Consider the following 23,402-nt stretch of genomic DNA (forward strand, 5'->3'; position numbering starts at 1 on the left):
CATCGCGGCGGTCAGACCGACGGATTCAAGGCAGTCAGACCGGCGACAGCAACAGGGAGCAGAGGCGACTTCAGGGCGGTCGAACCAGGCGTTCTACATCAGTCAGACTGACGGCTTCCACGCGGTCAGACCGGCACGACTACTTCGGTCAGACCGCGATCCGTCAAATTTGAGGGTAACTTTTAATTCCGCTAAAAGTTTTAGTTTTTGGGTACACCGACCATTCACCCTCTCTCTGGTTGGCTTAGTTCTTGCTATTCGATCCTACAATATCGATATGTTGATCATGATTGGACAGCTCTATTCTACACCCCATTAGAATGACTATTCTAAACTCCCACCTATCCTACCCAACCACCTCAGTCCACCCCACACCGGCTGGATGCGGCAACGGTTTCCATTTACTGTGAGCAGTCCGGGAAGCGGCGCGGGGACTAGCTGAGTTCTTTCCCCCACTTTTCCAACTCACATCTCTCGTTTTCCACGCATACACTCTTCAAACTGCTAAACAGTGCATTTTTTTAAAAAGAATTATATACAAAAGTTGCTTTAAAAAAAATCAAATTAATCATTTTTTTAAAAAGTTGCTAATACTTAATTAATCACGCGCTAATGTACCGCTCCGTTTTCCATGTGGAGTTGGGTTCCCAACCCGAAGCAGCGAATACAACCTTAGAGGGAAGGAAAGCGGCATGGTGGAGGCGCCCCTGGCCATCGCTTCCCCTGCCGTCGGTTGGGGTGGCGGGAGGGCCATCGCTTCCCCTGGAGGACGCGAGAGGAGAAGCTGACCGGATGGATGGGCTGCTGGGCTGAAGCGTACGTGTGGGCTGTGCTAACCAGATCCAAACCATTGCAGAGTGGACTGCACTGACCAGGATCTTGTTCATTAGGATAGGATCCAACGGCTATCGTTTATTTGATGATGTAGATGAACCATAGTGCAGGAAATCGCTAATAACTACATAAGTGGGGATGATTTGTATAGATATATAGGATGTTGGAATTTGGGTTCTGCATATACATCAAGTGGAACCAAAAACATATCTAGACCCTATCCAGTGAGACAAACAAGAGAAGCAAAGCAGAACACATAAAACAAAAAAGAAACTATGGTTCTGTTTGTTTTATTGCATAAACGAGCTCTACCAAAATTTCTGCATTGCTAATTTTCAGGGGTGTTGAAATATGTTTGGTCTGAAACTTCAACATATTTTCGTATATTTTTAATGGAAACTTTTGAATCTACGAATATAAGTATGCTTGGTTTGTTATCTTAGCAAAATTTAGTAATGACAAAATTTTACAGGGTTGAAAGTGAAGACAAACCAAACAGGCATTATGTATGTATGATGGTGCACCTACCAATTCCAGTATGTCAACAGAGTAGTTCCTAGCAACCGGTGCTCAGCATCCTCAACAGCATTTGGCCAATCTCAGGTTAGAATTTGCGAATGTAGATCCCAAATGTTTCGAGGCACTGCTCTGCACGGCCAAAGAAACCAACGATGTTGCTACTATACTCCAACGGATCAACTTTAAACGGAGTCCCTCCTCCTTTTCCAAAAGGTCCATAGGTAATACCACGTCTTGTGAAGAACTTAAGCGATGTAATAACATTCGGCATTGAATTAAACGGACCTACTGTTCCAGAAACTTCCCTTAGAAAGTCGTGAGAGCCAAGCCGAATCTACAAGGAAAGGAGAACCGTTAGCAAACTATTTATGTATAAAAAGAAATAATTAATTGGCACCCTATATTACTGGACAGGTATTTTAAGATTCAGTTATTACTTACCGTTTGGCTACTTTCACTGCTAGCACTTCCCCAAGGACCTGAAGTGTGATTGTCCCCATTAACTTCACTATAGGAAAATTCGAGGGAATCAACAACAACAGAACTATAAATTGTTATGCTTTCTAGATGGTGAGGAACTGTCTCCATGACATATTCGATTCCTCCATTTCCACCCCAAGGACCAATCTTATTGAACCCAGCCTCATGAGAACAAACCACAAAAAAAAAAATAGAAATGAAGAAGAAAATTAATCGAGAACAGACATACAAAAATAACAAATTAACTTCTTGCAGTAAGTTAGTACCATCTCCATCTCCTCTCCTCTTCCTCCAATTGTTTGCACATCAGTGGTCAATTCCTCTTCATCAAGTACTGTGGGTTGTTTCGGATGAAGGTAGACGCCGATTGCATCAATATACCAGCCCGCACGCCCAAAGAAGCCAACAATACTGTCAGTACTCTTTGTTGGTGCACAGAATTCAGTTCCTCCTCCTTGTCCGAAAGGCCCGTATATATGTTCATTCGTGACAAACTTAAGCGATGTTACAACCTTGAGTCTTGAATTCATAAATGGACCAATTGTTCCAGAAATTTCTTGTAAAAACTCTGATTGACCAAACTTAATCTGCAAAAGAAGAAACTGTTGTCAGGACAATGTTACAACCATCAACCTACCTATCTATATTCGTACTATTAATCTGCTCTTTGTAGGCCAAAAGACTTTGGGGGGGTGGGTTTTATGGATACCAGAGTAATGAACATTTGCCTACTAAGTAAATGGATTATGAAGCTGGAGAGTGGAGCTACAGACATGTGTTTTGAGGTATTGAGGAGGAAGTATATGAGGGGTAGTTTCTTTCAGAGTTTTGACGTGGATGGATCACAGTTTTGGAAGGGATTACATCAATGTAAGAATTACTTGCAGAGGTTGGTGACCAAGAAAGTGCATGATGGTAGTAAGGTTGATTTCTGGGGTGATACATGGTGTGGTGAGGTTCCTTTCAAAGTGGCCTTTAATAAGCTGTTTGAGATAAGTTTACATCAGAAAGCTACTATCAAGGAGATTTGGAATAATGGGGATTGGAATATGATCTTTCGCAGGAACCTGTCTCAAGAAAGGGTTCTTGAGCTAGACGAATTGAGAAGTATGCTTCAGCTGGTTCAGTTGGATGACGGGATAGATGAAGTGATTTGGCCTCATACTAGAACTAAGACTTTCACTTCTAAATCAATGTATAGGCTCCTAACTTTTGGGGGAGTTAGGGACACAGATATGTGGGGGGTTTGGAGGAGCAAGATTCCTTTAAAAATCAAACATTTTTTGTATTTAGCTGGGAGAGGGAAGCTCCCTTGTGCTGAGCAATTAGTTAAGAGAAAGTGGAAGGGTGGGGATGAGCTCTGCAAACTTTGCAAGAAAACAGAAACTCAGATAATATTCTTTTCTGCTGTCCTTTAGCTGTGTTTGCTTGGTGTGTTATTAAGGAGGCTTTGTGTTTGAGAAATAGACTTGTCTCTTTCTGGGATAATGCTGGTGTTGTTTGGGATAGGGGGAAAAAGAGAGTATGGATGGTTCTTTTTGCTAGTGTTTGCTGGACATTGTGGTTAGTAAGAAATGACTGGGTTTTTAAGGACATTTTGGTTTCCTCCCCTTTGCAGGTTGTCTACAGGTCTCTCTCCTTTGCCCTGAGATGGAAGATGTTCCTAAAGGAAGAAGAGCAAAGGGTGCTTGATGATTGGCTTGAGGCGATACTGGAAAAGTTGCGACAAGTGAAGCCAAATGTGTTACCGGCAGATATTTAGTTCTTTCTAATGTTTCTGTTCTAGGTGCTTGTTCTGGGGTGTGCTGATTAGTCTGGGCGTTGTGTGTCTGTCAAGTCTTGTCCTAGTCTGGTTAGCTGGAGTCCCCAGCGTTTTTTGTTCTTTCGTTTGAAGACTCTGTACTCTGTTTGCTGGTCGGCTTTCTACCAAAAGCCGGATCAAATTAATATTTGATCTGCCCTCAAAAAAAAATCCGTACTAATTAACATTTCCGAGAAACTCGATCACACGTTAACTAGAAAGATCTGACCAGAGATTTAGTGGATCATATATCATCATTATGAAATTAATATTAGAGTGACCCAGATTAAAAACAAGAGTCCACATATGTAAAATAAAAGTTTCTAATTATTGCAAATTTTAGATTAAATATTTTAACTATAGCAGTATTAATCACGAGGTTGATGCAGTCCATCTCAATACGGTTGGCATATCTAAATTGCTAATTGCGGGACTTATTGAGAGTTCTCCTTTTATCCCAATTAACTTGTTGATATTTTCTATCACCTTAGTATTCTTCTCTTCATGTTCACATACCAACTTGTTTTTTTTTAAAAAAAAAATAATGATGAGCCTATCGCTGGCGGCGGATGCATCTGGATTGTTTGAGCTATTCATTGGATGCAGCAAAGACAGGGGAAGAGCATTGTGTAGGGCTTTAGCGGACAGCGGTAGCAGTACGACGATCGGGATGGAAGCAAGGCAGATTGCGGCAATACGTACGACACATAAAGTGCAGCAACCATGCTATAGGAGATGTTGGCTTTGCTAGCTTTATGGTAGTGTGAAGCTATATTTCTATTTCAACAAAAAGTATCGCCCCCTATTGGTGTTTTACAAGTTAAATGCAGACTACGAAAGGGCATGTAGCCTAGTGGTTACAAGAGTCTCAGTAGCACCGTAGGTCCTAGGCTCGACTCCCCTTGGGAGCAAATTTTCCACGATTTAACGGCTTTATGCTTTCAGTGGTAGACGGCGTACCTCTCGACAGCGAGGCGTCTGTGGTGACTTCGTCAATCTCCAGGATGAATTTATTGGTTTAACGGCTTTATGCTTTCAGTGGTAGACGGCGTACCTCTCGACAGCGAGGCGTCTGTGGTGACTTCGTCAATCTCCAGGATGAATTTATTGGCACAGTCTTCGAAGATGCTTATAGGGGTAGGGTTTGCCAGGATGGATTTATCGGCACAGTCTTCGAAGATGCTTATAGGGGTAGGGTTTACGTGCGTGCGTTCATAGGGGTGAGTGTGCGTGCGTTGTTGGGGAAATGCCGTAACTCTTATAACACCAAATTAATTTCACTAAACCTAAAATTGAATATATTGGTATTTAAAAAACTATAAGTTTGACTTAAAAAAAAACAAAGTATCTTATAACATGAAACGGAGAGGATATTTGATACTCAGTCACTTACCGTGTAACGATCTCCACCAGAGCCACCCCATGGACCAACAGTTTGATGGTGACCATTACGATCCGTATATGTAAATGCAAGCGAATCAACAACTACAGCACTGTAAATTGTCACGCTTTTCAGACGGCGAGGTGCCAACTTCAATTCGTGAACTCTCCCTCCCTTTCCACCCCAGGCTCCGAACTTGATTAATCCAGCCTGTACAAATTAACCGATTGATGAACAAAAATTAGAAACACTAACAACAAATTTTTGCAAAAATGAACAAATAAAATGAAATAGCGGAAAATAGACACCATCACATCCTCTTCTACTGTTTCGTGAATTACAGCAGTCTCTGTCTTCTTCAGCTCATGGATAACATCCACTATAGTGGGTCTCTTTTCTTTCTCGACCTCTATGCAATTTAATGCTATTTCAGTGCATCTTTTCACTTGCTCGCAGTTTTCTTTTGCATATTTTGATGTTTCCCTTATCCTATTCCACCAATTGTTGCGTACCTTCAAAGTTGGATTAGAAATTAAGATGATACAACTGTTGATGTAGTATTCACAGACATTAAACATATGTGTATATATTGTTATCCACTTAAATAAATAACTTCTCTTGCTCAACAAATTGTTGGGAAGGCGTATCTGCACAACGTTCGAAACCTTCAGGTCCTGTAATTACGACTATGATTACAATACCTAAGCTGAATATATCATACTTGTTGGAGATTTGGCGCATTTCAATGTACTCCGGGGGCATGTAGGCACTGCATGGTAGTATCAATGTGGACAATAAAAAGCTTTATTTCAATTGACAAAAAGATAGGTGAACTGAAAGATGGTTAAATTGAAACAATGCTTTAGCAGCAGAAGGAATTATGCTTACATTGTGCCTTTCACAGTTCTGGTTATATGGGTTTGTGTTCCACCAAAAAGCCTTGACAGACCAAAATCTGCAATTTTTGGCATCATGTTTTTATCTAGCAATATATTGCCCGGTTTTAGATCAAGATGGAAAATAGGTTCTTCCAATCCATGAAGGTAAGTTAAACCCTCACAAATCCCCCTAATTATCTTGTAACGTGTGCGCCAATCAAGTCCACCAGATTCATCTGCAGATCACACAAACAAGGATCGCGATATGTGAATTTAAGAGCTCATCTTTGATTTGAGAAAATCCTACGTGTACTCTGAAATTTTACCTAATCCCTTCTTTGTGCTCAAGTTTTGCTCATTCCCTTATGTACCACCGAATTTTAGTTTGGATCACTTCTATACCTTTTTCCGTTAATTGACAAATGAGTTGCCCGTTAAATTCCTATCAAAAAGTCTATTTTGCTTTTGTGTTATTTGTAGATATTTCATAAAAACATAATATTTATTTATTAATTATTAAAATTTGTTTATGTAAATGGCAAAATGGACTTTTTAATAAGAATTTAATGGTCAATTAACAATAGAAACTAAAATTTGGGAGTATGCAAGGGAATGAGCGAAATTCAAGTGTATATAAAGGATTGGACAAAGTTTTAGAAGTACAGAAGGAATTTTCTCCCTTAAATTAGTCATGCTAATTGTTTAAACCAATTTTGGCCTTACCAGAAAGGTGTTTTTCAAGACTTCCGTGTTGCAAATACTCGAAGCAGAGAATTCTTGTTATGACTTTAGAAAAAACATATTCGTTGTTGTGCTTGATATGCTTATGTTGTATTTCATAACAGTAACCATGTAGCCTTACTATATTTGGATGTTGTATCCTCATAAGGTTATTGAATTCATTGAGGAATTGCTTGTCGTCAATTACTTCAGAGGGATAAAGTTTCTTCACAGCTATAACTTCCCCACTTTCATGATCCTCTCCCTGTTTGACATCGACCTTTTATTATCCATGGCCAGTCGTATAGTTTAAGAAGAAGAAATAATATTAAAATTTATGTTGTACCCTGAAAACCTCTCCATAGCCACCACTTCCGATTTTTCGGTCCTCTGAAAATCCATTTGTAATATCTTCTATAAATCGTAGACGTAGATCAGTAGGTGATATCCCCATCTTACGATTGGTCTATTATATAGCTTCCCTTCTTTCTACATACACAAGGAAAGCTTGTAACAAGAATCAAGATTCCGCATAAGTTATATCCAACTTAATTAACGGTTCTTTTAACAAAAAAAAAAATAAAGATGGAGCTCTGCCAATCCATCAAAGAGAAATTAACTACCTCCACTTCATGGATGTTATATTTAATTATTTTTGCTACTCCATAGGCACACACTCTTAATAAAAAAAAATTACCATAAAAAACTAAAAAAAAACCATGGTAGCCACTGAATTGCAGTTTTACTCCTAATCGCTCACCTAACGTTCTTCCCACTTAATTTAACCCTCCTTTACAGCTCTGGTGTTGTTTCCTCAATCAAGATTTGATTCCATCTATAATTATCTCTGATTATCTATGGGATTTGATGCATACAGGACAAGACGAAAATTTGTCATGCATTCGTGCAACACGTTGGCAGCTTGGCTACTTGCATGGGCATCCATAGCAACGCATGTGGCCAAAGGATTAAGGATAGCAGCAGATAATGCGACAAGATGCATGATCGATCAATGTAAAGTCTCTCTGGTAGCTGCTTTATCTTGGTTATAAGTAAGTATACTATTTGGTTTAGCAAAATACTTTCAATCAATTAAAGCCATTGATCTGATCCCACATGCATGCATTTATTTTAACTCTTATTACATTTTCTTCCGAGGCAGCCTCATATATACACACACACATATACACTTATTTCGATAAATATACACACACCGTACATCTTTGAACACCGTTAAAAGACTAGGCTGACAAATCCTATGAACGATGAAGTAACCACACACAACTCGCTATCAACTAGCATGTCGTCTACCACTTAATTTTAGGCATAATATTCAAATTTAATTTTGTAATAAGCCTTATTAACGCGCGCATTGATTGCCTTACTGAATCCGATTAATATTTTAGTGTTTATAGTAAACTTTATTGACACTGATTGCATTGTTGAATCTTAGCTATGAGCCCAGATAGAGAGAGTATATATATGAGTTGACTTTATCTGATCTAACCAAATATTAAACGATGAGGTTAGTCTGCATTCTTTTATACAAATTTGCATGTCCTCTATTCACAATATAAATAAGCTAATGCTAACATTACATATCGATATATCTCAATTCATGCAAATTCAAATCAAAACATGACAATCGATTTAGCTATAATAAATTGTATTATATGAGTTTATTTAATCCTCTAAGGTTTATTTAATTTTGGCAACATATAATAATAGTTTTAATATTTATATGCCTTAGGGTCAGCAAAATTATTTTTTTCTTGATCTGAATTAGAAATGAATTTAATTTTATTAATCCTTAAATTAAGGTTTGAATAACACAACAACTAGATGCATAAGGATTGTTCACATATATTTTTGTGTTGTCTTTGCTTGCAAAATTTGGATGTTTGAAAAAATTGGATCATTATTTAATTTTAAACTACTAAATACCCTATTGAAAATTGTGCAATAAAGTTAATTCATTGATGCTTTTGGGGACATTTAAAAATCCAGAGAGCATAAGAATTTCATATATAAAATTACAAATATTTATTTAGATTAGGCATGACTAAACAAATGTAGTAGTAGCTAGGTTTATATTTCATTAGGTAAGGACATTACCTCTAATTGTTTTTCGCTGAAACTATGAACCTATAGCATATACAAGTAAAATTCTATCATAAAGATAGCCCCCATTGAAAAGGGAGGACCAGCATGACGGATAGATTAATCAGCATTTAGCAATTAGCAATATAACCTTTTCAAGATTTCTAAAAAAAAGAGAGAGAATGAACATTCAACTAAAAAAAGAAAGCATCATACTTTTTATTTAAATTTAATTTGTTATAATTATTTTTGAAACAACTTAAGACACATGCCCGCGAATAATTGTTCGGGCCTCTATTATAACCAGATTGTTTTATGGTTCTGTTAATTCATCGTGCATTTGTCAAACAATTAAAGAAAACCTGCATCAGAGTATGGCAAAAAATTGGTTTGCATTAAATTTGCTTGCAAGGAATGATATATTCAGCTTACTGCGACAAACAGCAAGTGTTTTAAGTACCACGTCAGAAACTGCTTGACCGTTGTTATTAAACATAGAAACAGAACATGCAGTATTATTCGTGCAACATTCTTCTTGTTTCGCATAACAAATGACAGTAGTTTAAAATGAAAAAGAAAAGTGATTTTTTACGGTCCAGCGCTCGGTACTGGTACCGCTCGGTACCAAAAATTGAACCATTGAATCCGGGATGGGTAGTATCGGAAGAGAAAATGAGCAAGGGTGAATGCGCTCGTAAATCCCGGCACTGCAGGCAGCGGCATCATCGATCCACGTGGCGGTGACATTGAAGTCGTCAATCCTAGCGGCGAGGACTCGTCGATTCCAGCAATCTAGGCAGCCGATTGAAGTCGTCGTTCCCGGTGGTGGCGGAGTTGAAGTCCAGGCGTTGAAGTTGTCGATCTAGGCGGCAGGAGTAGGAGTCCTTCTCAGCGCATACGGGCGGAGAAGGAGGCTAGATGCAAGGCAGGCGGCGGTGGATCGCGGTACATTGTTGCACACAAAGTTACATTTTTGCCCTTCCACCTCTGTCCTCCACGAGGTACCGCATGTTGAAGGTAGAAAAATACATCTTGCAACAATTTAACAGCTTGACAATCATAGTTTACCGTGGAAGACTTCCGGATAACATAAATTCTTCCTGCAGGCTATAGCAACCTGGAGATGCTAAATTAGCCATACTGTTGATTCCCATAGCTTGATGATAATCTACATGTCCTTCTGATTGTGGAGTCTGCAGCTCATCGCTATCTTCTGGAGAAACTGTGCCTGATCTGAAACCTTTATTTCTTATAGATTGTAATGACATCTCTACTTGCTTCATAGTTGGCCGTTCTTCACCTCTAAGCCTCAAGCATGCCCGGGCAATTGAGGCGACAATGTTAATTTCATCCTCAGTTGCTTCTTCAAGAACTTCAGGAGCAGCTGTCTCTGCAACTGGCCTTCCTTTTAGCTCAGAAAGGAAGTAAATAGATAAATTTTTCTTTGAACCAGATTCACTGTCAAAAATAGGTTGTTTCCTGAGAAGCAGCTCTAAAAGAACAACACCAAAACTGTAGACATCGCTCTTCTCATTTAGATGCCCGGTATGGTAGTACTCAGGATCTAAGTACCCAAATGTGCCTTGGATATTTGTAAAAACATGGGTTTTATCATTAGGAATCAGTCTTGATGCCCCAAAATCTGATACCTTAGCGGTGTAGTTGGCATCCAAAAGTATATTCGAAGATTTCACGTCACGATGTAAAACAGATACTGTTGCTGCAGAGTGGAGGTAGTATAAAGCTCCCGCAGCTTCTGTGGCAATTCTCAAGCACTGATCCCAGGACAATGTGAATTCTCTCATACTTGGATCAGCGTGAATAATGCGATTTAGTGAGCCATTTGGGACAAAGTCATACACCAGTAGAGGGACTTCGGTTTCAAGACAGCATCCAAATAGTTTTACAATGTTCCGATGATTTATCTGCGATAGTATTGCAACTTCGTTGATGAACTGACTAATCTCTTCTTCCCTAATGATGTTTGGTTTTTTTATAGCTACCACACGCTGGTCGGACAATATGCCCTTGTAAACCATACCATGCCCTCCACTACCAAGAACACGTGCTGGATCAAAGTTATTTGTTGCCTCTTTCAGCTCTTCTAGGGTGAAAATTTTTGTGCTATCAGTAGCGCATTCATCAGATGATATAAGTTGCTCTAGAAGAAGGCCTTGATTTTTTCGAAAATATTTTTTCCTTAATTGCTTTTGGATATCATTCTTTCTTTTACGGACAAGGAATGCTACGGTTAAGACAAGAAGAAGAATTCCGAAACCAACTCCTAGGCCAATTGCAATACCTAGAAAAACATACACACATGTTAGTTTTATTTATTTTTTCAATTAGATCTAACGACAAGTAAAAGTTTCATGCGGTAATTTAAATGAAACCATACATCTAAGATTAGTTTAATATTCAGTGTAGATTTTTTTGTTTACTTGTTTAATGCTGTGAAAGAGACCAACATTATAAAACCCAAGTTATTTTAATTTTTTTGAAATATTTGTAGAATGCAAAATACATTGTGCTACTTCCTTTTAAATGATTTTAAGGGTCCCAAATGCTTTTCATGTGAACTTTAAAGCAAATATTGGCTATAAAAAATCTTGCAGTATTCTGAGGATATGTGTTTACCGAAAGCTAGTGGAAACTCTTTTCGGCATGGTCCAACAGAAGCATCTCCTCGAGTACCCGCAGGGCAAAAACAATCGAATCCTCCAAGTTTGTTGATGCACTTCCCATAGCAAGGGTACTTATTAGAATCCTCACACTCGTTAATATCTACAATCATATTTCACATTGATGTCAAAATTTATGATGTTACTCCCAAGAAAACAAATATTGCTTGATGACATGCAATAAGCTAAAAAAAAGTTGTATGTAACACTATTAACAAGCTTTGTTTCGATTATGGTTAAAGAGTACAGTTTGAGGTTTAGCCACCCAGAATGTTACAAACATGGATCAAAACATGAGTGAGTTGCTAACACCAAGGTTTACATGCATTTAATTATTAATAATACATTCAAAATTTTGTGTCTCCATGACATGTGCTGGTTCTAGAACCGACACCAAGAAGGAACACCGATGAGAGATGGTCACCAGTGCCAGTTCTAAAACAAAACCAACACTTACAGTGCTGTCTGCGATTTTGATTTTGCTTACATGTCATGTTGAAGATCCATTAAACTGAGCAATTAATCTTAGCATGTGGCAGCTATGATAAATTCATTCTTGCGCCAAGAAGCATGCATACCATAACTGGAAGTTATTAAACCATGGTAAAATTGGAAAGACGCCATTTCGAATTAGCTATTTAGTCAAAAAAAAAGCAAGTTACATTAACTCTACTTCTTTTAGGATTACATTAACTCTTCTTTTTGACCTAAGTCGCTGTATTTTGAAAATTATTAACGAAGATATGCACCGAATGGTTAAATTTATAGTATTAATGATTAGTAAACATAACTCATGCAACGCACGGGTTGGTGATTAGTAAATGCAATATCTGTAAATCATAGGCGTAGTGAAATATTCACCTTGGCAACCATCATGACCCTGAAGGTAAGGATTCCCCTCGAATCCTTGAGAACATTTGCAGAAGTATCCTGGTCCATTGCTCGAGTCAATACACACGCTGTTGCTGCTAGCACATGCATATGAATCTAAATGTTTTCTTGCTTCGGCGCAGGTATTGTTTGCTACAACCCAGTCCACCACAAATGGAGGCTCACCACCGAAAGGGTTACTGAAATTCGATGACGTGGCATAAATCGTGGAGAATTTGAAGCTGGCCTCCTCCACTAACGCTCCATAATTGCAACGGGACCAATTGTGGATGACTGATGTGTTGAAGTGTGTGTCAAACCAAACCTTGTAGTGCTTGATCCCTTTGGGGATAGCCGTCTGACAGCAGCCTATCCCAGAACATCCTTCACCATTGATGCTTACGAGATCATCGCCCTGGCCACAACTGGTGGCACAACCAATTGTTAGGTTACTGCCTACGGCGCTCTGTCCACCAGGGCCGAGGTAACCAAGCATTCGACAACCGAAGACTGTGAACTTGTTGGCACTGTTAGAAAAAGTGAAGGGACTTCCCGTGAAGCTCAGATTTGCCTTGTCGATGCAATCCATGTCATGTTTCATCATGTTGTAGCATTCGTATGACATAGGCATCCTCATGCGAGCCTGACCTTCTGGCAACGAGATGTTGAGCAGCTCCACGTTCCGGAGAAGCAGCTTGGGTATGCTGTTCCCAGTACTGTTGCAGATCAGCTCAAATCCAGGCATGGCACAGCCAGCCTGACCTTTGATGCCGAATGGAAAAGGGATATCTATGCTACCACAACTTCTCTGGCAGGTGGATGCTGCAACTACAGCAAGACCTCGTGAAGTTGCTATGGTGAGACATAGTAGAATAGGGATGATCAATTCCTGAATCATCTTTGTTGCTGGAAAAAAATATGATTGCTAGCTAGATGTTGTCCACCTTCGTGTCCAAGGTATGATATATATAGCTCCATACAAGTGATACGAGTCTATTAGCTAGCAATTACTCCCTCTTGTATTTGTAGGTTATTTTAGCTTTCTCAATTTTTTATGCAATTTTAGCTTTCCCTTTTTCCATATTTTCCATAGCTAAAATGAAATTATTCTCATAAAGTATAAGTCCTCACACCCATTAATATCTGCAATCGTTTTTTGCCTTTTTCATCTCTCATATTTCCGACGAACTTAAATGAAGGACACCAGAATTATCTGATATAGATTCATAATTGTCATATATTTATTGAAAAATAAGATGGAGTCTTATCTATTAGCTAGCTTCATCAGAACGCACCGCTCGAAATACCTTGACTTGACTTTTTCTAGGTCTTCCTCACTTATTGCTTCACCAGGAATTTCCATGACTAGTTGTTTTCACAACACCAACTCTATTTATGAATCCAATTAAATAATTCATTTGCCTGCATATCCATGGACATACATCACACCAGCTTGTCCTGACCCGATTCAATCGTGTATACATCACACCAGCTTGTCACATGCGTTGATCCTTTGGCCACATGCGTTGCTATGGATGCCCATGCAAGTAGCCAAGCTGCCAACGTGTTGCACGAATGCATGACAAATTTTCGTCTTGTCCTGTATGCATCAAATCCCATAGATAATCAGAGATAATTATAGATGGAATCAAATCTTGATTGAGGAAACAACACCAAAGCTGTAAAGGATTTGTATGTAGAGGTCATCGGTCCTCTTGCACTCGCCGCGTCAATATGAATAGATCGATGAAGCTAGGGCGCGCTGGCGATGGAGTCTTATCTATTAGCTAGCTTCATCAGAACACACCGCTCGAAATACCTTGACTTAGACTTTTTCTAGGTCTTCCTCACTTATTGCTTCACCAGGAATTTCCATGACTAGTTGTTTTCACAACACCAACTCTATTTATGAATCCAATTAAATAATTCATTTGCCTGCATATCCATGGACATACATCACACCAGCTTGTCCTGACCCGATTCAATCGTGTATACATCACACCAGCTTGTCCTGTTTACGAATTATAACCAGCTTGTCCTGTAAATTATACGAATTCACGAAAGGAAAATGATGACCAAGAAACTAATTAAATTTTCTATCATAAAACGGTAATTGAGTACGGTTCCCTTGAACCGCCTGCGTTGGCGAAAGGAGCGTCAAAAAAGTCACTTTTTTTAGCTAGTGTACATGCTGGGGTGGATGCAAAACCATATAGTTGCTTGTGGTCATGTAGTGTTTTCACTTTCGTTTTCACCTAAATTTTGTCACCAAAATTTCTGAAAATTTTGGGAGTTTGGGAATATTTTTGCACGAAATTATTTAAAAAATTAACAAATTTTGACTGAATTTTAATAAATTTTAAGCAAATTTAAGAAAAAAGAGAAAAACTTGGGGCGAGATATTTGTTGTAAAATTTCGAACCGAAATTGCAATCTGCGGGGTCGTGAGGTGTCGGATGGTTGATTGGAAGGGAAGAGTCCTAACATACGCTGCAGCATCAAGCATGCTACCTATGAGTTAGTCCACTGAGAGCGTGTTCAGCTGTTGCTTTCGCGGCTACGCCGCAGCCAGCACGAACGTGTGGTTACTTCATCGTTCATAGGATTTGTCAGCCTAGTCTCTTAACGGTGTTCAAAGATGTACGGTGTGTGTATATTTATCGAAATAAGTGTATATGTGTGTGTGTATATATGAGGCTGCCTCGGAAGAAAATGTAATAAGAGTTAAAATAAATGCATGCATGTGGGATCAGATCAATGGCTTTAATTGATTGAAAGTATTTTGCTAAACCAAATAGTATACTTACTTATAACCAAGATAAAGCAGCTACCAGAGAAACTTTACATTGATCGATCATGCATCTTGTCGCATTATCTGCTGCTATCCTTAATCCTTTGGCCACATGCGTTGCTATGGATGCCCATGCAAGTAGCCAAGCTGCCAACGTGTTGCACGAATGCATGACAAATTTTCGTCTTGTCCTGTATGCATCAAATCCCATAGATAATCAGAGATAATTATAGATGGAATCAAATCTTGATTGAGGAAACAACACCAGAGCTGTAAAGGATTTGTATGTAGTGGTCATCGGTCCTCTTGCACTCGCCGCGTCAATATGAACTAGAGTCTGGGGCGCGCCCATGGCGCGCCGCCTGGGGACAGTAAACATAGATTGTACGGTGAGTACATTTACCATGAAAGAAAATAACAGTTTTTCTTTTTTGATAAACGGACAGAACAATGAAAGCATTGAAATTTTGTTGCGGAAAGGTTAATAGATAGATGACATTGCTAATTAGGCACAGAAACATGGCTGTTTAGTTTTTTTTTTAGCAGCAGACATACATATAGATGCTAGCTTAAATTTGCATGAAACATACGAGCCACATTAAGTGTCTATGATAGAGTGGCTATCAGTATAGATATAGTGGCATGTTAGGCAAGAGTTTTACATGGATAATATCTCAAGCCTATAGTGCAGCGATAGCAAAATGATATCTGTAGGACAATGTGAACAGCTGTTTTTCACAGAACATCAACTGTCAGTGCAACGTGGGTTGCTTTGTAGAAAAGAAACATGCAAATTGCGTGTAGGTGTATGCCAATGTTTGCTGCAAAGTCCTTCCATCCTTTCTTTAGGTTGCAACGACCATCTGTTGATATATACATGAGCATGTTAGTTGAAACACCCTGTAGTGTCTGGACCTGAATACCGATGGCTTTCTTGTTTTGAATCAGCGGCTTTATATATCTACCTGTAAATTCCTTACCAAAGTACTATAAAAGACATTATATGTGAGTTGTTTTATATAGCTGTAAGGACATGGAAAAATAACCAATGCAGCTAGAAGAGAGTAATAGCTCGGAGTGGAACTGACTTCTTGTTTCATGAATGTAGAGTTCATAGTGACAATGTAAAGCCTGGTTGAAGGATGTATAGTCTGGGAAATATCTGTGATGTGTTTCATGTGAGATGATAGCTGAACATTCTGTGCTAAGGAGCACACATCATCAAATGTATGCCTGGTGTTGCCTGCATTGTATATTTTTGGTAAGCTTCTTTTATGGTTATTGAGAAAGGAGATGATACTGTAGATAAATTATTATGGCAAATTTTGTGGTTATGGGATGTCTTCCCCCAAAACTTAACTTTCGCGGTGTCCCTGAGCTAAAATCACACAAGTGTGATGTCCTGTAGCAAACTTTGCCTTAAAAAAAAAAGCCAGATTGAATCTAATCAGGTCAAACGACACTAATATCATATAAATCCTTCACACGGTACCTTCCTAGTCGAATCCCCTCATTCAAATCATCACATACATAGAGCATCAAATCCCAAGCCCACAAGAGAGTGGACAGGGATGAATGATCGAAAGCAAAAGATATGGTGAGGGATTAGGGCAAGCAGTAGGAACTTACCTGGGGTTTTACGGCAACGTTATTGGGCGAAGACCGGCTTATGGTGATCTTGGTGGAAATCGCATGATGGCGACTTCGGTGGTCAACGCGTTCGCCCGTTGGTTTCACTGCCGTGGCTGGTTCATGTGTGGAGGAGAGGAGGAAAAGAGATAAGGTTAGCGAGAAAGAAGGAAAAGATACATGATAATTTCAAACAGCCACAAAGATGTTCACAACAATAACCCATTCTCCTCCATTGTCTATGAGAACAGCTCCAGGTTACTAATTAATAATATAGGAAATATTATGGATCAGCCTAGTCTTTCAAGTTGACAATAGATAGAAAAGTATGTGTTTATGTGGCATCAAAATTATCAGCGGTGAAAAGTAAACAGTTACAGGATAAGGTAAAGATAATTGCCTCTGTTAGCTATATGTTCCAATTCCCACTGAGTTTAAAACTGACAGATTATAGAAATCAGATAGGCTTTTTGTCCTATGTTCTAGAGATCATTTAGTTCTCCCAATGCCTTCGTACAGAAGGAAAAAAACAAAATGCATGTAACTCTAGGTAATAATAAAAACAAAATAAAGGTACATGATGATTATACATACCAGATTCCTTGTTCTTCTGTAGATGTCCAGAGCTTTGATAACCACAAGTTTTGTCATGTGAAAGAACTACAACATTTCAAAAATAGAACTTGATCAGGATCAAATCGAATGGATCTATCTACAGTTCAACAGAAGAAGAAACTGGTAAATGATAGAATTACCATTTCCACAAGGGACCCGCCACCGGTAGCTTTGGCGGCGGGAGTGTAGGCTGCTGCTTGATGAGCGCAAAAACGATGTAGTCCTCCTGGAGCAAAGCATCGCGCTCCACCGCCAAGCTCAGCTCCTGATCCATCACCAACTATCTCTCTTTGAGTGTGGGGCCTGTGGGCTTTGCTGCATCTACAAAGGATAAAAGGAGTGATTGTGTGACGGCAGATGACATGTGACATTGGAGATTCAATTTAATAAACAGGACCATGAAACAACAGAACCATGAAATTCAGCACAATTCAAACAAGCATTGGTAAAGGTAACAACATCAAGTGGCAACTAAAATCATGCAGCTAGAGCCTAAGTTAACCTATGCAGTGTCTGATATCAACAGCAACATGAGGTCACTGCCAGAAACAGTCTCCCAAATATCTCCCAAGGTTCCACTCTCTTCAGTAAAACCAGCAGCACATGCTTCATCAAATGACTTAGAGCCTTTCCGGAGACCAATGCGAAAGGAAAGGGCATAATAGAATGTTGGACTAACAGAACAATGCAAAATTGCATAAGTGAGGAGCACAAAATATAATGGCTTATGAATTATGATGTCCAAATCGACAAATTGTATAGCTCGAGTTATTTTTCAAAATAATAATGGATAATAAGTTGTAGCCATATATAAAGGAGAACGAATATTAGGACTTAGGAGTTCAATCGACGCTTCAAACCATGGTTCAGAGCTTTCAGTTTAACAGGGCGACTTGCATACCAAAGTATTGCCAAAAAGTGTCCTATGAATCAAAACTGAAAATACAGTACAAGATAAGAGTACCTTAACAACAATGTCGGACTTCACTTGAGCTATTGAATCCCTCAGGTTCTGGGCTTGTGCAGGCCCCTGAAAAAGCAATAGTAACTCTGTTATGTTACAGGTGGTTTTCTTGTCCTGAACCCGAGTAGCATGAGAAATCCATGTAAAAAATCAATTGACAACCCATTCACCACATTGGTCACATCAATTTGTTCGTTATTGAAGCAATTTGTTGTGCAATTGATCAATTAGTGATTGGAAATGTCACATGTGCGACACTGGCCATCTAAATGAAACAGGAAAATAAGTCTGAAAACAAGAAAGAAAGCGTTTATTTTTTTCGAACCTGAGAGCCCCATCCGATCACTCCGATTTGCTTATTGCCCTTGAACGCCTCGGGAAGCAGCGGGAACAGGTTCATGACAAAATTACATATATACACACAAAAAAAAGGAAGCCAAAAAAAGAAGAGGAACCAAATTACCCACGTTTCCTTTCTTTGCAGACCTGAATAATTCACAACATACATATAGATGAAATGTTTCAGCTATACTGGCAATCCCAGCTCTTGGTCCTTTTTGCAACAACCAAACAGCGAGAAGAGCTAGGTCCAGAAGCTTCCCCGATTTGTTTTCTTCTGGTTTGTTCCTCTTACAGCATTCAAATCATTCATATACTGGACCACAGCCTGGCATGCAGAAGAAGTGAGATGTTTGTTATAATGCTTGTACGTAGCTAATGCGAATAGTGAGAAAAATTTCACATTATTACTTATTAGGAGTAATAATATATGAAATAATTTACCAGCATATTATCTAAATCTCACTTGTTAGGAAATAATTATTTCAAATCTCACTTATTTTAACAATGATTATTACTTCTTAAGCCACAAAATCTATGCGAAATCAGGTAACCTTTCCGAGATCCAAGACAAGATTAACGAAAAAAAAGTAGCAGGTACAGTACAGTCACAAAGAGGCACCAACAGCAAAGCAAATCGAGCAAGAGAAGAGACATACGAAGAGGATAGAATTCAAAATTTATACTCACCAAGCAAAGATCCTTGTGAACTCAATAATCGACAGGGCAAGCAATAACAGAACTTAAAAAAAAAATTGCATCATGTGTATTTATGAAATAAATGAATTTCTCAAGTGATTCCTACTACAGTGCATTTTGTTTTCAAGATTAAATTAGCCAAAACCAAATTAAACTAAGACATGTGACATTGTTGAAGTACAGAAAAAAAGCAAATTCCACTTTGGTTGGGAGCTAGCTACATGAACATCCTGAAAATTCACATCCTGGAAATTCAATTACTGCAGGAACAAAAACCAAGGTTACTGCATGAAAAAAATTCACATTGTTGAAGTATACGAACAAAAACCAAATTCCACTTTGGTTGGGAGCTAACTACACGAACATCCTGGAAATTTACATTAGGCAATGCAGTTACTGTAGGAGTAAGGATGTTGATTATCTAAATAATCTAAATGATCAAGCTTACTCACATCCAGTACTTGGCACTCAGCATCTAAGTCCTCTAAATGTAAAAGTGCTCCAGATAGTACTGTGATACAATCCTTTTAAGTCTGTATTTTAGGGAAAAAAACATTTGTTTGGGACAGGGTAGTCATGATTGTTTGATCTATTTTTCAGTATAGTTTTATTAGAATGGGAGGGTAGTTGACTAATCCATCCATTTCAATAAGTGCACCTTCACATTCAGAAATTACATGGGTTTGAGAAAGTTCTAAAAATGTGGCTTTGATAAATTCAGAGAGATAAAAAACATCTTATACAGAACTGTAAAAAATAATTTCATCATGTGTACTTATGAAAAACATCAAGTGATTCCTACTACAGTGCATTTTGTTGTCAAGATTAAATTAGCCAAAACCAAATTAAACTAAGACATGTCACATTGTCAAGTACAGAACAAATTCCACTTTGGTTGGAAGCTAACTACACGAACTATCAGTACATAGAAAGCTTGCCCAAAATTGAAGACTGATCAGTGGAAGTAATAGATGAAGAAGAAGTCCTCACTAAACACAGGATGACAGGAATGTGTGAATTTTCTTACCAGCACTGACAAGCATGAATCACACCTCTAGTGATCAACCCCTAGTAATCAGCCGCTGCAAGCCATGGAGCAGAACTGAAACTACTCTTCCGTAAGGCAAAACTACAAACACCTGGAGTGCAACACGAGAGAACTATCCCTGCAGGCTGCAACACAAGCACTGTAATGGATTCATTGACCTACCAGTTCTTTTCCAGTAGATTCCCAATCACAACCACGATATTATTTATATAAAATGTTAAGTAGTACACTGACCAAGTAGAAGTAGGAAGAGAAAAACTAAGCTAGTAATAGTGTACATTTTCAGTGGCTGACTGGCTGTCAACTGTCTATGGGCCTGAAAAATCTGAGAATATACAACTTAATTAATCTGAAAGGTCAGTATGATTGTCTTGCATCTAATGGAGTGATCCAATTGACAGCCTTAGTTCATATCCAGCTCTTAGTTCATATCCAGCTCATCTAACCATTAGCTTAGCTCCAAAAAATATTTTTGTATTGCCCTTTAGTTCTACTCAAGTTAGCTTCAGATATTTCAAGTGATTCTTGATCAATGTTATTTACCTATACCTAGATGGCTAGTTCAGCATAATTCTTTACAATGACAATATCATCATTAACCATTATACTAAAACTGCTCAAGAACTGTTGTCATGATCGGTTGTTAAGGCACTTCAATATTCAATAAACTATAGTCAGTAAAAAACCTATTTTCAGACATACTCCTATTGCAGAACTGGAGACATCCCCAAAAAATGAGCAGCTTCCTGCCTAGAAACTGTCCTGATAGTCAGGAAAAACAGTTAAAAAAGCGCCAATCGCTGATTGCAGAAGACTGTGATGATGGAATGGAAAATTAAAATATATCCTTGATAAAGTTGCAACATATTTTCATTGAGCATTCATAAAACAGATAGTGTTATTTGTCATGCCATAAGTAGTTTATGTTGAGTGACGTAACATTAAATTAATTAAGCTGATAAGTTTCGCTGCTTGAATATCCATTTAAAGAATCTTAGAATATGTCAGACATCTGGATTGTTTGATGCCGGCTCTTCCAAACTTTCACAGGCTTATTAGCAGAGACAACAAACACATACCCTGGTGAAATGCTTCCGATAGCCAATACTATCAATGAGATGCTTCCAATCAAGTAAGGAACCAAAAGGCCCCAATCCTGAGATAGAGAAATTTGAAAAGCTAAAATTATATATCACAGGTTGTTTATTAATATCAACAGAAAAATTATTTTGCAGGAACCTGTGACCGAAGCCTAATGCACTTATCTTGTAAGGCAAAAAGATTATTTTTATCAATCCAGAGTAGCACAAAGAGGAGGTAGCAAGGAAAAACCATACTAAGCTGGCCTGCACGAATGGGTAGGAATCTGGTTGAACCGACAACAGTGAAAAAAAATGCTGCCTGCATGATCACAACAAGGAAAATGGGGGACTATGCTTCTGAACAAATTATGGCACTACTACTATTCTTCTGCATTTGCAATGCTTGATTCCAGAATCCCCATCAAATCATCATGCTCTGCTGCACCATTGCAATTTCCAAATAACTAAACAAAGCTACGCATACATTTTTAAGCTTAGCAGGCCTTACATCATTTCGGACACTCGGAATCGCCAGGTTCTCCACGTGCTTTATCCCAAGCGTGGTGAGCTCTTGCAGAGATGTCTGTCACAGTTCATAAATAAAACACCAATCAATTCAAGCTCCAATGCAATCGCATTGACCCAAAACTCTACCTGACGCTGACAATAAAAGCAGGTCAGAATGCTCTCTGCAACTACAAATTCGAAGCGCTTGGTGCTTGAGAAGATATAGCACTTACCGTGCAGCACGACACGTATGGCTGCGAGCTCCACCGCTTGGCCCACCCGAGCTCCTTCAGCTGGTCCATCGATGGTTCGCGGCGCGTGAGGAGGATTCTATCGGACGCAGCGGCTGACGGCGCGTGAAGAGGCGGAGCCCCTCGTCCAAGTGTCCAACACAGCGACAAGGTGCGGATGGCGGCGGAAAGGGTGATGCCGGCTGGTGGGAGGACAATGGTTGCTCCACCAACCGCCTAACCATCGACAGCCACGAGCTCACCGCCATCAGATCAGGCGGCCTTGAGTTCGTGCCATCAGATCTGGCCACTGCGATGGCGGCGAGCGGCTAGGTCGGCCAGTTGACGACGACGGCGGCAGGTTGACGACGATGACGATGGCGGCGAGGCACAGCTCCTCGCAGGCAAAGGAGAGACGAGAGTGGAAGAGGAGAGGAGCGTTCGCCTCGTCGCTTTCTCCGCGTCCGCCTCGAAGTCCGCACTCGGCGACGACGGCGACGCGAGGGGGGAGAAGGAGGTGGAGGCGCTCAGAGACGGCGACGGCGACGTCGATGGCGGCGGAGGTGGAGGCGGCGGCGCTAGGGGAAGACGGAGGCGAAGGCGGAGGTGGCGGCGGCGGCGGAGGCGCGAGGCGATGCGGACGACGATGGCGGCGGCGCGAAGCGGAGGTGGTGGCGCGAGGGGAAAGCAGAGGCGGCGGCGGCTTTGAGAGAGGGAGAGGGCGAGACGAGGGAGGAGGGGATTCGGGCGGAGGCGGCTAGGGTTTTGCGTAGTGGGTGCCGTTTTGCGAAAAAACCCCTCAGCTTCCACATTTTAGAGCACAGGCCTAATTCACGGTTTTCCTCTCCTTTGCATAGAATATCCGGATTTCATAAGGGGCTAAACGTAAAATGCCAGCTCAGAGGGACTGTTAGCGAGGGACGCCGGACGAATTACGAACAAAACAGAGGGCTTTTTCGCAAAAATACCACCCCACGCACTGTACATACTGTAGAAAAATCCTTACATGGCACACCTCCTCGCCCGCCCAACCTGCGCCCCTTTATATATTCTGATAGATCGATGAAGCTAGGGCGCGCTGGCATACACCGAGAGATCGTCATGGCCAGCCGCCGTCGCTAGGTTTGGAACAGGCTCCATCGCTGTTTAAAAATCCCACCTGCGCCGTGTTCCCATCTGCTAATGGCTGAACGATTGATACAAGGATAATGATCGGTTGTTGATTGGATACATC

General features: G+C 39.8%; 2 protein-coding genes, 1 long non-coding RNA gene and 1 pseudogene across 18 annotated transcripts; all 4 read right to left on the reverse strand.

Annotated features, from left to right (window-relative positions):
• Positions 1-1,353: 1,353 nt before the first annotated feature.
• Positions 1,354-2,011, reverse strand: LOC127753823 (protein GOS9-like). Its single transcript, XM_052279276.1, has 2 exons — positions 1,795-2,011; positions 1,354-1,687 (listed from the first exon to the last, which is right to left on the reverse strand). Exons 1-2 carry the CDS (start codon positions 1,939-1,941, stop codon positions 1,439-1,441), a joined length of 396 nt encoding a protein of 131 aa, XP_052135236.1. The 5' UTR covers positions 1,942-2,011; the 3' UTR covers positions 1,354-1,438.
• LOC127755807 (probable serine/threonine-protein kinase PBL7) lies at positions 1,978-7,133 on the reverse strand (annotated as a pseudogene).
• A 1,975-nt stretch (positions 7,134-9,108) lies between these two features.
• On the reverse strand, positions 9,109-17,310 carry LOC127753810 (wall-associated receptor kinase 2-like). Of its 15 annotated transcripts, none has more exons than XM_052279247.1 (7): positions 17,279-17,308; positions 16,685-16,800; positions 16,416-16,473; positions 15,072-16,298; positions 12,256-14,302; positions 11,351-11,497; positions 9,109-11,015 (listed from the first exon to the last, which is right to left on the reverse strand). In XM_052279247.1, exons 5-7 carry the CDS (start codon positions 13,160-13,162, stop codon positions 9,778-9,780), a joined length of 2,292 nt encoding a protein of 763 aa, XP_052135207.1. In that variant the 5' UTR covers positions 13,163-14,302; positions 15,072-16,298; positions 16,416-16,473; positions 16,685-16,800; positions 17,279-17,308; the 3' UTR covers positions 9,109-9,777. The 15 variants fall into 15 exon arrangements, with proteins under 15 accessions (XP_052135207.1, XP_052135213.1, XP_052135212.1 ...); XM_052279253.1 differs by having other exon boundaries at positions 15,072-15,246; positions 16,144-16,473; XM_052279252.1 differs by having other exon boundaries at positions 15,072-15,417; positions 16,144-16,473.
• Positions 17,311-17,537: 227 nt separating this feature from the next.
• Positions 17,538-23,141, reverse strand: LOC127753827 (uncharacterized). 2 transcript variants are annotated; one of them, XR_008012704.1, is made up of 7 exons: positions 22,172-23,141; positions 21,940-22,014; positions 21,429-21,505; positions 20,329-20,488; positions 18,589-18,930; positions 18,264-18,329; positions 17,538-17,620 (listed from the first exon to the last, which is right to left on the reverse strand). It is a non-coding gene; the product is annotated as an uncharacterized LOC127753827 (long non-coding RNA). The 2 variants fall into 2 exon arrangements; XR_008012703.1 differs by having other exon boundaries at positions 20,329-20,474; positions 22,172-23,139.
• Positions 23,142-23,402: the final 261 nt, after the last annotated feature.

Source organism: Oryza glaberrima, chromosome 11, assembly GCF_000147395.1.
Source record: "Oryza glaberrima chromosome 11, OglaRS2, whole genome shotgun sequence".
In the NCBI taxonomy this organism is placed as follows: Eukaryota; Viridiplantae; Streptophyta; class Magnoliopsida; order Poales; family Poaceae; genus Oryza; species Oryza glaberrima.

Excerpts from the sequence above, each read along its gene's own strand:
- LOC127753823 (XM_052279276.1), bottom strand. The coding sequence starts at position 1,941 with ATGGAGACAGTTCCTCACCATCTAGAAAGCATAACAATTTATAGTTCT. Across the intron at positions 1,688-1,794 it reads GCAGTGAAAGTAGCCAAACG|ATTCGGCTTGGCTCTCACGA; the intron begins GTAAGTAATAAC and ends CTTTCCTTGTAG.
- LOC127753810 (XM_052279241.1), bottom strand. The coding sequence starts at position 13,162 with ATGATTCAGGAATTGATCATCCCTATTCTACTATGTCTCACCATAGCA. Across the intron at positions 11,498-12,255 it reads GGGTCATGATGGTTGCCAAG|ATATTAACGAGTGTGAGGAT; the intron begins GTGAATATTTCA and ends ATATGATTGTAG. Across the intron at positions 11,016-11,350 it reads AGAGTTTCCACTAGCTTTCG|GTATTGCAATTGGCCTAGGA; the intron begins GTAAACACATAT and ends ATGTTTTTCTAG.